At 39.4% G+C, this 15,027-nt stretch overlaps 1 protein-coding gene across 1 annotated transcript; it reads left to right on the top strand.

The window, feature by feature from the left end:
• The first annotated feature begins 10,210 nt into the window (after window positions 1–10,210).
• On the top strand, window positions 10,211–12,506 carry LOC121806229 (malate dehydrogenase, cytoplasmic). Its single transcript, XM_042206202.1, has 8 exons — window positions 10,211–10,218; window positions 10,345–10,431; window positions 10,900–11,058; window positions 11,133–11,308; window positions 11,440–11,717; window positions 11,807–11,942; window positions 12,025–12,136; window positions 12,213–12,506. Exons 2-8 carry the CDS (start codon window positions 10,389–10,391, stop codon window positions 12,305–12,307), a joined length of 999 nt encoding a protein of 332 aa, XP_042062136.1. The 5' UTR covers window positions 10,211–10,218; window positions 10,345–10,388; the 3' UTR covers window positions 12,308–12,506.
• Window positions 12,507–15,027: the final 2,521 nt, after the last annotated feature.

Below are 15,027 nucleotides of genomic sequence, written 5' to 3'. Positions count from 1 at the left end.
CGAGAGCAGACGAAACGGAGGGATGCTGCCGCCGTGGTTGCCCAAGGGGAGGTTCTCCGTGCTTTCGCGGAGAAACTCTTTCTGAGCAATCAATTTTCGGCCTTTGTCGGTGATCTTCTGAAACTGATGACCGATAATGCCGAGCAAGGGCCCGAAGTCGTCCTGCCGCTGTACGGCCGAGAGATAGCAGCTCGTCTCCAGAGTCTGCCGCTCCTTGAGGAGCTTGCTTCGTCCTCGGTCCTGCTTTCTGCTGACCGAGTTCGTAGTTGCCGAGCTGACCGGGACGAGAATATGGAGGCTATTTTTGCCTCCTTAGGGCCAGTTTCACCCGCTCCAATTTTCCACGGAGAGGGTGAGACCGAGCAGCTTGATCAGCAGACCGGAGACAGGCAGGCCGAGCAAGAGGTGCTGCTAATCGGTGATGGGGGCACCGAGCAGGCTGGGGGGAGCAGGGAGGCCGAGGCTGAAGCTGAGGCAGACAAGGAGAAGGAAGCTGAACCTCACCGAGGAGCCGGAGACGAAGCTGGCGGAGTATGATTTCGTCTCCCTTCTCTTAGTTTAGTTTCTTCCTTCTTGTAAAATGGCCTTGAAGCCCTCCTTGTGTAAAAAATTTTTTTCTTATGAATGAAAAAATTCTTCTTTCTACACTTGTGTCTTCGTATAGCTTTTCGTACTCTCTTTTACTCCTGTTGTGGTTTACTACCTGCTCAGTAAAATGAAATGCCGAACTGACATAGCTGCTTTGTATTCTTAACTCTTAAGGAGCTGGAGGTACTTCACTGGAAGCGGCTGTACTCTTCCGCTTTAGACGAAGCTGAGAAAAAAGCCATAGCTGACCAGATGAAGAATGACGAACTCTTGGCTTGTTTAGTGAAGCTGGAGGCCGATAATAAGGACTTAGAGTCCGAAAAGAAAGATCTGGAGGCCGAGCTGAATACTGCCGTCGCTGAGAGGACTGCGTATGAGGATTTCATCTGCGGACGCGGGGGAATGAGCATATCTGAAGTTCAGAATCAAGTTGATGAACTGTGGGAGGAGCTTCATGTACTCCGGAGGAACAATGCGCTGGAGAGCTCGGCTTGCCAACAAGTTGTGAAATCATTGCGGCGCTGGGCTTCTCGGTACGACATCGTTCTTTCCCGGCGTCCTTCAATCGAGAGATTCCTTAGGCATTTCCCGCCAACAGATGCTCACACTCCAGCTCAAACCTCTGATCCACTTGCTCAAAATCCTACTCCAAATCAGCAACGAACTCAGGAGCAACCGGAAACGTCAAGACGAGAACGGACTCAGGAGCAACCGGAAACGTCAAGACAAGGACGGACTGAAGTTCGTAGAGGAGCTGTGATTATGAGTGAGCAAGATCAACAAATGCTTCGTGAAGAGACTCTTCGCCGCCGAGGTGCCAGAACTTCCCGGACTCAAGGAAGAGGCGGTAGGTCGATCAGAGCATCTCGTCGACCTGCTTATTCTTCAGCTGCCCGGAACGCCCGAACTCGGCTTCACGAGGATTTTTTGAATAGGTGGCTCAACTTTAGCAACCGTGGACAGTAGAATAGTCCTTTGTAATAGCGTAACGCCTTCTCGTAGGGCAGCGGAGTTGTATGCCGAACAAGTTTTAATAAATGAAATCTTCATTTCGCTTCTATCACTGCGTATTTACAGCTCAGCGAAAAAATTTCATCGTGCTCGTCCTCGGTCTTATGAAGTAAACTTCTTTGACCGGACTCGTCCTCGGTCTTATGAAGTAAGCTTCTTTGACCGGACTCGTCTTTGGTCTTATGAAGTAAACTTCTTTGACCGGACTTGGTCCTCGGTCTTATGAAATAAACTTCTTTGACCGGACTCGTCTTTGGTCTTATGAAGTAAACTTCTTTGACCGGACTCGTCTTTGGTCTTATGAAGTAAATTTCTTTGACCGGACTAAGCTTGTGTCCTAATTTGGCGAGTTTTATCGCTCGGATCGGACTTTCCCTTGTCCTAATTTGGGGATCGGACTTTCCCTTGTCCTAATTCGGCGAGTTTTATCGCGTGGATCGGACTTTCCCTTGTCCTAATTCGGCGAGTTTTATCGCGTGGATCGGACTTTCCCTTTGTTGCAGTTCGTTTCAGACGAACTGTTTGTTTCTTAAGCTGAATTGTGGTCTTGTATCCTCCTTAGAAGCTTGGACTCACAATCGTTGGCTTATATATGTTCTAAAAAGGGGATCAGCCTTCGAAGAACAAGATACCTCAGTAACATTTGTAAGAGACGACACGCACATAGACAGACAAAACGCACATAGACAAATAAAAAAGACGAAAAACAAGTAAAAAACAAAGAAAGCACATACCCCTAGGACCGAACTAGACACAAGACTGACTGACCGGACTGTCTCTTACAAATGGAACTTCTTGAGGTTGGAAATGTGCCATGTTCGGGGTACTTGTTCTCCTGACACGTGAGTCAATTTGTAAGACCCTTTGCCGAGGACTTCTGACACCCGATATGGACCTTCCCATGTGGGTTCGAGTTTGCCCAGCTTTTCTGCTCGGCTTACTTCGTTGTTCTCAAGACGAGATCTCCCACTTGAAATTGCAGCTTTTTCACCCTTTGGTTATAATACCGGGCTACTTGCTCCTTGTACTTGGCTGCTTTTATGCAGGCCAATTCTCTTCTTTCTTCGGCCAGATCTAGTTCGGCTCTCAGTCCGTCATCATTCATTTCTGAGGAGAAATTTAGAGTTCGGGGACTGGGTACGCCGATCTCAACCGGAATCACGGCTTCAGTGCCGTACACCAGACTGTACGGAGTTTCACCGTTGGAGGTTTTGGGTGTAGTTCGGTAGGACCATAGGACTTGAGGGAGATTTTCTACCCATTGTCCTTTGGCTTGTTCAATGGTACGAACTGAGCGGGCGGCTTCTCAGGATTGAGACGTGGCCCCAATCGGTCTTGCACCGGAGTCCTTTGGATCCTTTCAAAAGGAGTTCGGCGAGGATGTCCATGATCGCCAAAAGGAGTTCGGCGAGGATGTCCCTGATCGCTATGATCGGGCTTCCTCCTGTCTCTTCGGGATGAGCTGTCTAAAGACCGTTTGCGACGGTCTGCCTCATCGGCACGGGAGAACTGGTCCGCAATGTCCCACATCTCTTGAGCTGTTTGCGGACTGCATTCCACGAGCTTTCTGTAGAGAGCTCCGGGCAGGATTCCATTTTGGAATGCCGAAATGACAAGTAGATCATTGAGATCATCTACTTGTAGGCATTCCTTGTGGAACCTCGTCATAAAGTCGCTGATCTTTTCGTCGCGACCTTGACGTATAGAAAGCAGCTGAGCCGAAGTGATTCGGGCTTCCGCTTTCTGAAAGAACCTCCTGTGGAAAGCATCCATTAGATCTCGGTAAGATCTAATGCTGCCTTGGGGGAGGCTATCGAACCACCTTCTTGCGTTCCCGATAAGCAGCTCGGGAAACAGCTTGCACATATGGACCTCATTGAGACCCTGGTTCGCCATATTATACTGATAGCGTCCCAGGAAGTCATGAGGATTCACTAACCCGTCATAAGTCATCGAGGGAGTTCGGTAGTTCTGTGGCAAGGGAGTTCGGGTGATATCGTCCGAGAACGGAGTCTTCAATGCTCCGTACATGGCGAACCCGACATCTCTTCGGTATGGAGGAGATGGAGTTCTCCTGTGATTCCGGTACCGAGGAGGAACAGGAACATGTCGGGGTTGAGGATTCTTCTTCCTGGAAGACACGGCACTACTGCGGTAGTGACTTTCATGTCTGGATGAGGAGGGAGAATCCACCGTTTTCGTCTCCGGCTTTTGGCCCTTTTGCAGGAAAATTAAGAACTCTTCCTGCTTCTCGGCCAAAAACAACTTGACAGCCTCGTTCAAATCGGGCTGCTGGGAAGACTCGGTGCGATGAGTCTTTGAGCGGCTTGTTCCTTCTCCGTGAGAACTGGAAGTAGATTTCTCCCGAGGCTGTTTTCCAGACCTGCGGGCTGGACTAGCTTCCTCATGGTTATCACGAACGGTATTATGGGTGTTACGTGATCTGGTATGCATTTTTTTGGTGGAAGAGGATCAAAAACTCGCTTTTATCACAGATTTGGTTCTCTGTTTCCCACAGACGGCGCCAGTGATGATTGGGCGAATTTTTGATGGTGACAAATGCGGGTAAAAGAAAATATAGATCACGACACAAGGAATTACGTGGTTCGATTTACTGAGGTAAATCTACGTCCAAGGGAAGAAAGGAGGGCAAGATTGTATTGCTTGATCTGGTTTACAGCTTACAAATACAGACTTGCTATATGATCTTTGATGTCTAGAGAGCTTTCTTCTCTTCCCTAGTCTATCTGATCTAAGTTCTATTTATACATTGAACTAAGATCGTGGCTTGCATCACCACTAACTAGGTCGTGGCTTACATCATCACTAATTAGGTCGTGGCTTACATCATCACTAATTAGATCGTGGATGTCGTGGAGGTCATGAGATCCTGCATGGGTCCACCACTAAATAGATCGTGTAGTGGAGGTCGTGGAGGTTCTGCATGAGTCCACTATCTCCCAGTTCGGTTGAAAACTGAGACCGAACTGCTGAACTATTGCCGAGCAGCTTTTGCCGATCTGAGAGTAGAGCTTGATTGGTCGGCTTTTACCGAGCTGTAGGCTGGGGCCGAACTCTTTGGTAATGCCGAACTGATACTCTTCCTTGGGCTTTGGGCTGATGGGCCGTCACTGCTATTGGGCTTGTTTAGTACGTACCCCATCAGTTTTCATATTAATCAGGAGATACGTAAAGCTAAAGGATAATTATGATATTCAATTACTCCACTTTAAAAAAGAGAAAACTTAAAAGATCTAGAAGATATATACAGTGAAATTTCACTATTTCATGTCAATACCAACTATATTATAATAACAATATTATAATAAATAGTACTATAGTACGTATAAGATTTGTATTACTAGTTTAGTAAAAGGAGTTTATATTAATCATGATTAATCATGAGATATGTAAGGTTACATTAAAAACGAGAAAACTCAAAAGATCTAGAAGATATATCTATAAGGCAATTTGCTCTATTTTATGTAAACATCAACAATACAACAATATTACTTATTATATATCGTAAATTATACCATATTATTGAGATTTAAATAAATGATATGCTGCTTGATCCCAGTGGCGGATCCAGGAATTTATATTCGGGGATGCGAGTCATATGATAAATCATTATATAATATACGCCCTCCTAATTGTATCTCGCTCATTTGGAGGATATTTCATTATATCGGTTCTTCTAATAGGATCATAATGAAGTTTTTCGATATCATAAATCAATTCTTCCTCAAGTAATGACACACTAGCATCTGAAGGAGATACAATACCAATTGAATTTGAAGCCGGAGAGCTTGAAGGTGGAGAGCTTGAAAGTGGAGTGCTTGAAGCCGGAGAGCTTGAAAGTGGAGTGCTTGAAGCCGGAGAGCTTGAAAGTGGAGTGCTTGAAGCCGGAGAGCTTGAACTATCAGGAGTTTTTCTCCTTTTGGACATAAATTGTCGAAGATCGGATTGTTTTCTCATCACTTTTTATTTTATTTCCTGCACACGATGTCATTACAAAATTTGTCAAAATAAATATTGACCATTCAATTCTAATGTTGTGCATTCATGCTTAATAATCCAAACTAGGAGGAGACAGACCAAAGAGATTAGTTCTCCGCAAGATTTTATCTCAAACTCTATCTCAATTCATGTTAATCATCTCTGACATCATTTATTTCATCAATCAGGAACATCTAACCACAAAAACCATAATCCCTAAGATATATAAATTTTCAATATTCAAAAACAATTCAGTAAAGAAGAGCTACTTTGATAACCTTCCAATTTCGTGATTACTTTTACAAACCGTGAAATCAGTGATGAACTTGAGAATTTAAAAGAAATAAGGTATGGAGGTTTTGAGGAGGTGTGGCTGTCGAACTTCAGGGAAAAAAAGGAATTGGAAAGAAAGAATGCATTTTCTTAACTTATAAAATTCCTATAACAAATTATTTTAAATATATAATATTACTAAAAAAAAATTTTTGGGGTACACTCGTACCCCCATTGTCCCCTCTCCCTCCGCCACTGCTTGATCCAAGGAAACACAAGTGACGTGGTAGTAATTAAAGTAGTACTATATCTTAAATATTATGATGGGATCTCACCACTAGTAGCTCGGATAATTATATTTTGGAACATCACTAGACTCTAGCATCATGAATTTGATCATATAAATGTATAGTTATAATGTGAGCATAACGGTCATATTGGTTGAACAAACTTTCCCCTCATGTTAAAATTAGACAATCAACGACTTATTTTCATATATGTCGATCTAACAAATATCTTCCTTCTATTTTTGTTCGATTAGGACTTAGGGATCTAATTTGTAGATGTACATTTGTTTGCTATATAAAATTATTCACAATAAGTTACATAATTTGTTATGAAGGAAGACACATAGTACTATATTATAACACATGTCAGTATCCTTAGAGCATCCGTAGCGTCCTAGCGGACGTCCGCCATTAGGCTACCGGCGGACGCGGAAGTCGCTTGAGGACACCGGAGTTCCGTGGATTTTCGATGACGTCCGTCGGGACGTCCGCCATTGCGGGTTCCCGGCGGACGTCCCGATTTTTAATTTTTATTTAATGAAATTATCATTGCACTTTCTCCGTCCGTATTCGTGTCGAAATTTTAATTCCATAAATTGTTTAATTTGGTGAATTTGTGAATTTTTATTATTGTGGATGTCCATCGGGATGTCCGCCATTGTGCAGTGGATGTCCTTATGACATGGCAGTGTAGTGGGAGGTCCTTATGACGTGGCAGAAGGTGTTTTTAGGAAGTCCGTCGGGATGTCCATCGGGACATCCGTCCCACTGTGGATGCTGTGAAGAGTTCACAATGTCGCCCCAACATACACACGTAGGCAAAATGTCTTTGTGCAACTTGAACTATAGTGTAAAAATTAATAATAGGGGTATGTGCTAAGGTATACTAATAGTAGATTTTTTAAAGATGGAATCTGCTTTAAAAAATAAACGGCGTGACTTAGGAATCAAGTGGGACGGTTGGATTTAATTGGAATCCAGATAAGAATCATGATCCGCATATTATACATAGGGGCGGGTTATGATTGTCTACATGGGGTCTATAGTAAGCGGGTGATGTACCCCAATGGGGCGAGCAGCATAGGCCCACCCCACGCCCCTTCGCTGCTCTGAATGGCTGGTTTATTATAATTAAAGTTTGCTTTTGTAACACCCAATTTCTTAGTGCGGCTTACTATATATCCAACACCATTATTTTACCAACAATAATGGAGTAATATATGATTTGCATGATTCCATTCGTGGAAAATTGCCTAATGTTACTATAATTTTTATCATGAGGTCTGGTTTGAATAGCATAGTTCACAAAATGCAGTGTGGAAAATATTTCATCCATACATTTAGGAAAGCTATAAATTTTAACAAATGTTAGGGACTATAGAGGGAAAAAGGGAAAAAAAATTGTCGGACTTTTATAGACGCTATGAACTTTACATAATTTACTTATCACTTAGATCCGGTGTAACTAAAAAGTGAAAAAATAAAATCAACTCATCAGTTATATGAGTATTAGTTAATCATTAAAGTTTTAAATCGCTGTCAAAATTATGCTAATCATGGACAACCCTTTCAAGCGAATCGTAACAAAATAATGTTTCATAAAATGAAAAACAATATGATTCTATATAATTAATGAGAGCAAAATATCATGATAGAGAAGGCTAGGCATTTACAGATCTTATGGTTGATAACTTATAAGTACTAGTATATGGTTGATATCTTATACTCCATATATATATAAATATCCGAATGTGTGTGTGCATTATAGAATATTCCTATTCAATGCATTTTGATATAAATATAATAATGATAATTCAAGAAGGTCTTCAGATCAATAGATATGAACTGTGAAGTACATTCCATAACCATACAGATCCCAACTTGTAAATTTGAGGGCTTATTTCAGTGCCTTAATTTCGAATGAAGCAAGGGTTGATCATACTTCCATGTGGAAAATCAGATTTTTTTTGCCCCACTTCTTTTCAGATATAGCCATTTCGAAGATACAAGGCACATAACAATCACAATAAAAAGTTGAATGTGACAATATTTCTTCTAGACAAAGACAACAATTTAATTCTTTCATTGTTAATATAAACGACACATATATAGGGACGTGAAGACTTTTCCGAGCATGTCTTATTTGACAGCTCACATTTCTTAATTCATCCTTTGAATTCTTTTTGTATATATTAGTACTTGTTCAATTCCTTTCGTGTCCAAATAAAAAATGCACAAAAATATTCATTAAAATAACATTTTTTTATATTCGTGGCGGGCTATACAACATTAACTTCTTCCTTGATGATAAGGGGATTGATTGTTTGTCTAACGTAGAAACTCTTTTCTTTTTCTTTATTTTTAAAAAATGGTTAGGAAATTTATGTTTTGGTTCATATCTACATAAATACTTTAATGGTGATAATCAAGTACAGTCCCAGATGGGGTCGAGGTCGACTTGGTTGTTGCTCCTTAAGTATTGCAATAAAACTTTGTGCTCCAACCACACGACAACCTCGCATTTGCCCTAATTCACGAAAGGATACTCATCAGATGTCAAAGTAAGATATATACACTCTTAACTCTACGACACAACATATTATCGAACATGGATGGTTGAGACATAATGAACCAATACATGCTCATCTTTTGAAGATGAGTGTATGTTGTTGTTCAAAGTTGTTTATTTGAGGATTTTTTAAAAGCTTATATTTTTAGGTGATGACTGACGACCTTCTTCTTTACCCAACGAATTTCAACCCAATATATTTCACTTTCCCGATCCTTTACTGTTATGTGGAGAAACTTCCATCATATTTGGATGGATTGATTATCGATCGGTGATTTTGTTTGTCATTACATGTCAAAAACTAACTTTAAATTATTGTTCATGCTCGTATAATTAAGTCATTAATCAAACTTCGAATATAATATATAGAGAAATTACGCATTTGTTGATCTTTATAGTTTGTTTATTCAACTTAATTGTTGTATCCTAATGAACAAAGTAAGCCACATAGTCATAATATTATGACGAGATAGATTTATTCAAAGTGGCAAAGGTACATCTTACTACACTCCTAGCTATTGGAGTCAGTTGTAAATTTAATATAAATGTTACATTCCAATTTATTCATAAGTGGCAAAGCAGTTTACAGCTTACATTCCTGTTGGAGTAAGGTGTAATTTAATGTTACATTCCTAATTCATATCCTATGTCTATTTGAGGATTTAAATAATAAAAACGCTATGAATTCTTTTTACCATTCTAAACACAAATATCTAATGCAAAAATGTAAAGAGTATATCTCTTATAGTCTAATCAATCTCATAACTAAACAAACATTACCCACAGTTTATTCTATGTTAGAAAAAAACCATGCATTTTTGTCAAATTCTGATTCATTATGCAACTTAAAGAATCAATCGTATAAATCACTAATTTTAATATTTTTTTTCTCAAATTTTCAACTGAATCTAATTTAGATAAAATTGTATTTAATATAATATTATATACATATACAATTTATATACATTTATCTTTTTTCTTCAAAAAATTACTACACTTAATAACGCATATACATCATCAATTTAAACATGTGAATTTGACCAATTTTACCCTTAATTTGCCATTTATTCTAAGAGCATCCACAATAGCGGATGTCCCGGCGGACGTCGGCCATTAGGCAGCATGCATACGGATACGGACGTCCGCTGCGGACACCTGAGTTCTGCGGCTTTCCGGGACGTCCACCATTGCATTGACACGACGGACGTCCCGGCGGACATCCCGATTTTTTATTATTTTTTGTGGATGTCCGTCGGATGTCCTTGGGATGTCCGTCATTGTGTAGTGGGATGTCCTTATGACGTGACAGTGAGTGGGATGTCCTTATGACGTGGCATGAGGTGTTTTTGGGAAGTACGTCGGGATATCCGTCAGGACATCCGTCCCATTGTGGATGCGCTAAAGGCATGCATCACTTTCACTTGTCCTCACAACTTAATTAGTGAATGAAAACCAAGTGCAGTCCATGGTTTGAACACAAATATTTAGCGGGTTCGTTTTTTTTATTCTCATTTCCAATCACAGTAGTTTGTTAATGGTAATCGAGTTTTCCTCAACAATTTTTCCATATAAATACTTACGTACCCCTCTCGAACCAAACCATCGCTTTCACCGCAGATTTAAAGCAGAATCGATCTCACATCACAATTCAGTACGAAGCAATGGCGAAGGAACCACTACGTGTTCTCGTCACCGGCGCCGCAGGTGAGACTTTTTTATTTTTAATCTAATGATTTTGGATCAGTTTTTAATTAGCGAAATAGTAGATGATAAATCCGTTGATATTATGTGGTGAGTGCTTTCTAACGGATGCTTCAGTGAGTGAAGTTTTTCTGTTTAAACGATTTATGCTTATTGAAAGGAGTAGCTATGTGTTAAAAATGTGGAAATTTTTATCGTCATTTCCAGAGGTTTATGAGATTTATGTTATTAGCCTGAATTTTAATTGTTTCAGTTCTATCATTTGACACTGGAATCTAGGGCTTATAACATGATTGGATCAGCGATATTGCTTCTGTGCCTGTGGTGTTTGAACCACAGCGCTGCATTTCGAAATTAAACTTGTGTGATGAACTCGATCTACAGTTTCATGATTGTTTAGTTTGCTTTAAGTGGTTGTAAATGTTATTAGCAGCGGCATCCTGTTACTAAGGGCTTGTTTGTTTTTTATAGGACAAATTGGATATGCTTTAGTTCCTATGGTTGCTCGTGGAGCTATGTTGGGACCTGATCAGCCTGTGATCCTCCACATGCTCGACATTGCGCCTGCAGCTGAGCCGCTCAATGGCGTCAAAATGGAATTGGTCGATGCAGCATTCCCTCTTCTTAAAGGTAGCATAAGTCCTGACTACTTGTATGTATGCTAATAAACTGAGACATGTTATGATTGTGCTGTTGAAAATCAGGTGTTGTAGCCACCACTGATGTTGTTGAAGCTTGCACCGGTGTCAATGTTGCTGTCATGGTTGGTGGCTTCCCGAGGAAAGAGGGCATGGAGAGGAAAGATGTGATGTCAAAGAATGTGTCCATCTACAAGTCTCAAGCCTCTGCTCTTGAAAAGCATGCTGCACCTAACTGCAAGGTTAAATTAGTTTTCTGGTTTCAGTGATCACTTGTTATACTCCATTTATTTGGTTAGAAACCAAAATTTAGCCATAGTTTGTGTGTTTACATCACAAATTAATTCTTACTGTGTTTAGTTTGCACTTGCAGGTTCTGGTTGTTGCTAATCCTGCCAATACAAACGCGTTGATTCTTAAGGAATTTGCTCCATCAATTCCTCAGAAGAACATTACTTGCTTGACTAGATTGGACCACAACAGGGCCCTCGGACAGGTTTCAGAGAGATTGAAGGTGCAAGTAGCAGATGTCAATAATGTGATCATTTGGGGGAATCACTCCTCAACACAGTATCCCGATGTTAACCATGCATCCGTCAAGACTTCATCTGGAGCAAAACCTGTGCGCGAGCTTGTTGCCAATGATGAATGGTACTTACTACATGAGTTAGTTTGATTGAACAAACAAAGACAAAAACTTATCATTGCCTTAGAAATTCAATTCTTTTGTATATTGTCAGGCTGAAAGGGGAGTTCATTACAACTGTGCAGCAGCGCGGGGCTGCTATAATCAAAGCTAGAAAGTTTTCTAGTGCGCTATCTGCTGCGAGTTCTGCTTGTGATCATATCCGTGACTGGGTCCTTGGCACTCCGGAGGTATGTTTTTGCTTGATTGTTGATTCAGCTTCCTTTATGTAGATTTTAGATTTTATGTTATATTTTGTTGGATATTTTATAGGGTAGTTGGGTTTCAATGGGTGTATACTCTGATGGATCATACAATGTCCCAGCTGGTCTCATCTATTCATTTCCAGTTACCTGCAAGAATGGAGAGTGGTCAATTGTTCAAGGTTAGAATACATTACATTTCTGCTTCTTACTTTGAGTTTTCGGACATATCATCGTAGTTTTTAATTGTGTGTTTAGGTCTGTCGATTGATGAGTTTTCGCGGAAGAAGTTGGATGCTACTGCTCAAGAACTGAGTGAGGAGAAATCATTGGCGTATTCTTGCCTTCAATAGTTTTGATCTAGTTGCAGCATTAATAATGGCATTTGCCTCTTCTATAATGATATTCATTTTCATAACTTCCATAAAAAGAAATTGCGTACAATTTATACAATTATTTTGTGCATTTCATATTCGACTATCACAATTGCATGCGAATAAACCACACGTTGATTTAACTAGCTAGTTTCATTAATTATTTTGTTCTGAGGAATTGAACATGTATACTGGGTAGTCCTCCTGGATATCATACACACGAGAATTGTCACGCCCGCATTTTCTAAGGATAGAAAACACGGTTGATCGCGACTAGGGGAGGATTAAAGAAGCGGGAAAGAAAGGGAAAACAACGCAACTCGACCATAGCTCGAAACAAATGGGAATAGCTCGAATAAAATCAGAGTATCTCAACAATCAACATTCAACAACTCAAAAATGAATATTATCTCAACGATACAAGAACTCAAAAGAAGAACAACTACTTAGCGGAAGCATTTGAGAGAAGAAATATGCCACGTGTGAAGACATGACACATTCTAAACACTTCAATTTCTTCAACGGTCTTGCTCAACACCCACCGCACCCGTCACGCTCAACCTGCAAATTTTAAAAAGAAATGCAGGGCTGAGTACTTGATGCACTCAGTGGGCTCATGCCGAAAACATTTTATAAAAAGTATTTATCATGCCACCATTGAGTGACCTTGGGGTTTTAACTTTAGAAATCGCCCAAGACACTAAAATAATTTCCATCGTAAAACTCGACTGATCAGTCATTTTCCCATAGATGTCTACCATATCTGATCCATTGATGACAAAGAATGTGGCCACATTCCAAGTCACTAGACCGGCCGACCCAAAAGACGGCTCACGATCCCCATTGGTGTACACTAGCCTGAATAGGGACTCACTCCCTAGACAGACCCGAATTCGATTATCCATTGATGGCAAAAGCCACATCAGATAGGTTCCATAGAATAAAACAAAACACGGCATGACAAATATTCGTATCATTTTCACATAAAAATATACTTGGGGCATTGCCCATATTTAAAAAGAAAGCCCACCTCGCTTGCTTATACCACACAATCACGACTTTACGCAACCTTTTACTCTTGGTACCCTCGTACGTGCAACAACCCTTGTCAATATCACCACACAATCAGGTTTTCCATTATTACAATTATCATGCATGTCCTATCGTTCCTTTCATCGTTTTCTTAGATTGTCCATTCCCGAACGTTCATCAACATAAGGAAAAACATGCCATAATACTTCTCAACGTGTTACACATAATCATGCCATAGGATACCTTCTTAAATCATACATGCATCATATAATTCATTAAAACTTAGCAACAAGTGATATTTTCACCTAACAACAAAACTGGCAGAATTGCGCGGTTGGTTTGTAAAAATCATTTAAAATTTATCCGGTCTCCGTTGGGGCTGAAACTTTTCCACAATACAGTAGACACATAAAATATCATTCAATTAAAATTTCACATCAAAAAAATCTTTTTAGGTCGGTCAAATCGAAAACGTAACTCCCTGGTCGAGAAAAATAATTTCTGGCAGAACTGCGCAGTCAACTTCAAAAATTCACCAAAAATACATCTTTCGTCCAAATAGGTTGAAATTCACACACCACACAGAAGACACCTTAAGGTTTACTCAGAAAAAAGAATCGTATAAAAAGGAGTTCGTTTGTTTGGTCAAACATGCGTCGGAACCTACTGTCCGAATACTACAGATTTCATGCTCCAAAATTCGAGTTATCCTAAATGAATGCAAGGAAATCAAGGCTGAGAATTGATCGGTGATTACCTTCTTAGGCGGCAGAAAACTCTCTTCTCCAACTCTGTTCTTTCTCTAAATTTTAGTTCCTGGTTTTTCTTGGTATTGAATTTATGTGTAGAAAGATCGTGGGATTGATTGGATATATATAGGCAAAACTGATAGATATTGATGGATTTGGTGGTTGGAGAGATTTAAGGGAGTATAGATATGGGGAAATCGTTTGGTGATATGGTTTAGAGAAATATATTTGACCAAGTCAACTAGGAAAAGATTTAATTAGATTTATTTGATTTTTTTTTTTTTACGGGTGTTACAAGAGTTTTATTTTAAGTACTCCATTTTTAATTGAACTGAACCAAACAAGAATCAAATCTAATTTAGTTAAATAGTTGGAATTTGACAACAATCGGAATAGTATTGTTTAATAATGTATATTAATTGTATGTGCTAATCGCGCGCACCATGTATATACATAAAATAATGCAAAAACTGATAATTGAAAAATCGTATTCGAGATTGGAGTAGAAATCTACAAGTACGAATCATTAATCTATAAGTAACTTTTATAAAAAAAATTGGTTATAAATCAGGACATTCATAAGGATTTTAAAATTGCTTATCCAAAGTTAATATCAATCTATCTACTTTTAGATAAGAATGGTTGGAATGTCTCAACATTTCAAGTTTCTCTTTAAAATATTAACAGAAAATATTGAGATTATCAAGCAAATACCAAAATATATAAATTTCCACAATCAATATATCCGCTTTTGTCAAATTTAAATTCAATAGTACATGGTGGTATATATTTACACATTTCAATATTATTTGAGAAGCATAAAAAAAGAAATGGGAATCAAAGCCTTGAACTACCATTAGAGATCAAAATTAACTCAATTCAAACTATGTATACAATATTTAGTAATTTAGATATAAA

The sequence above is a fragment of the Salvia splendens genome, chromosome 6 (assembly GCF_004379255.2).
Source record: "Salvia splendens isolate huo1 chromosome 6, SspV2, whole genome shotgun sequence".
Classification (NCBI taxonomy): domain Eukaryota; kingdom Viridiplantae; phylum Streptophyta; class Magnoliopsida; order Lamiales; family Lamiaceae; genus Salvia; species Salvia splendens.
Note: the sequence above shows the minus strand (reverse complement) of the source record. Positions and strands in the feature narration are given on the sequence as shown.

Excerpts from the sequence above, each read along its gene's own strand:
- LOC121806229 (XM_042206202.1), top strand. The coding sequence starts at position 10,389 with ATGGCGAAGGAACCACTACGTGTTCTCGTCACCGGCGCCGCAG. Across the intron at positions 11,943-12,024 it reads GGGTCCTTGGCACTCCGGAG|GGTAGTTGGGTTTCAATGGG; the intron begins GTATGTTTTTGC and ends GATATTTTATAG. Across the intron at positions 12,137-12,212 it reads AGAGTGGTCAATTGTTCAAG|GTCTGTCGATTGATGAGTTT; the intron begins GTTAGAATACAT and ends TTGTGTGTTTAG.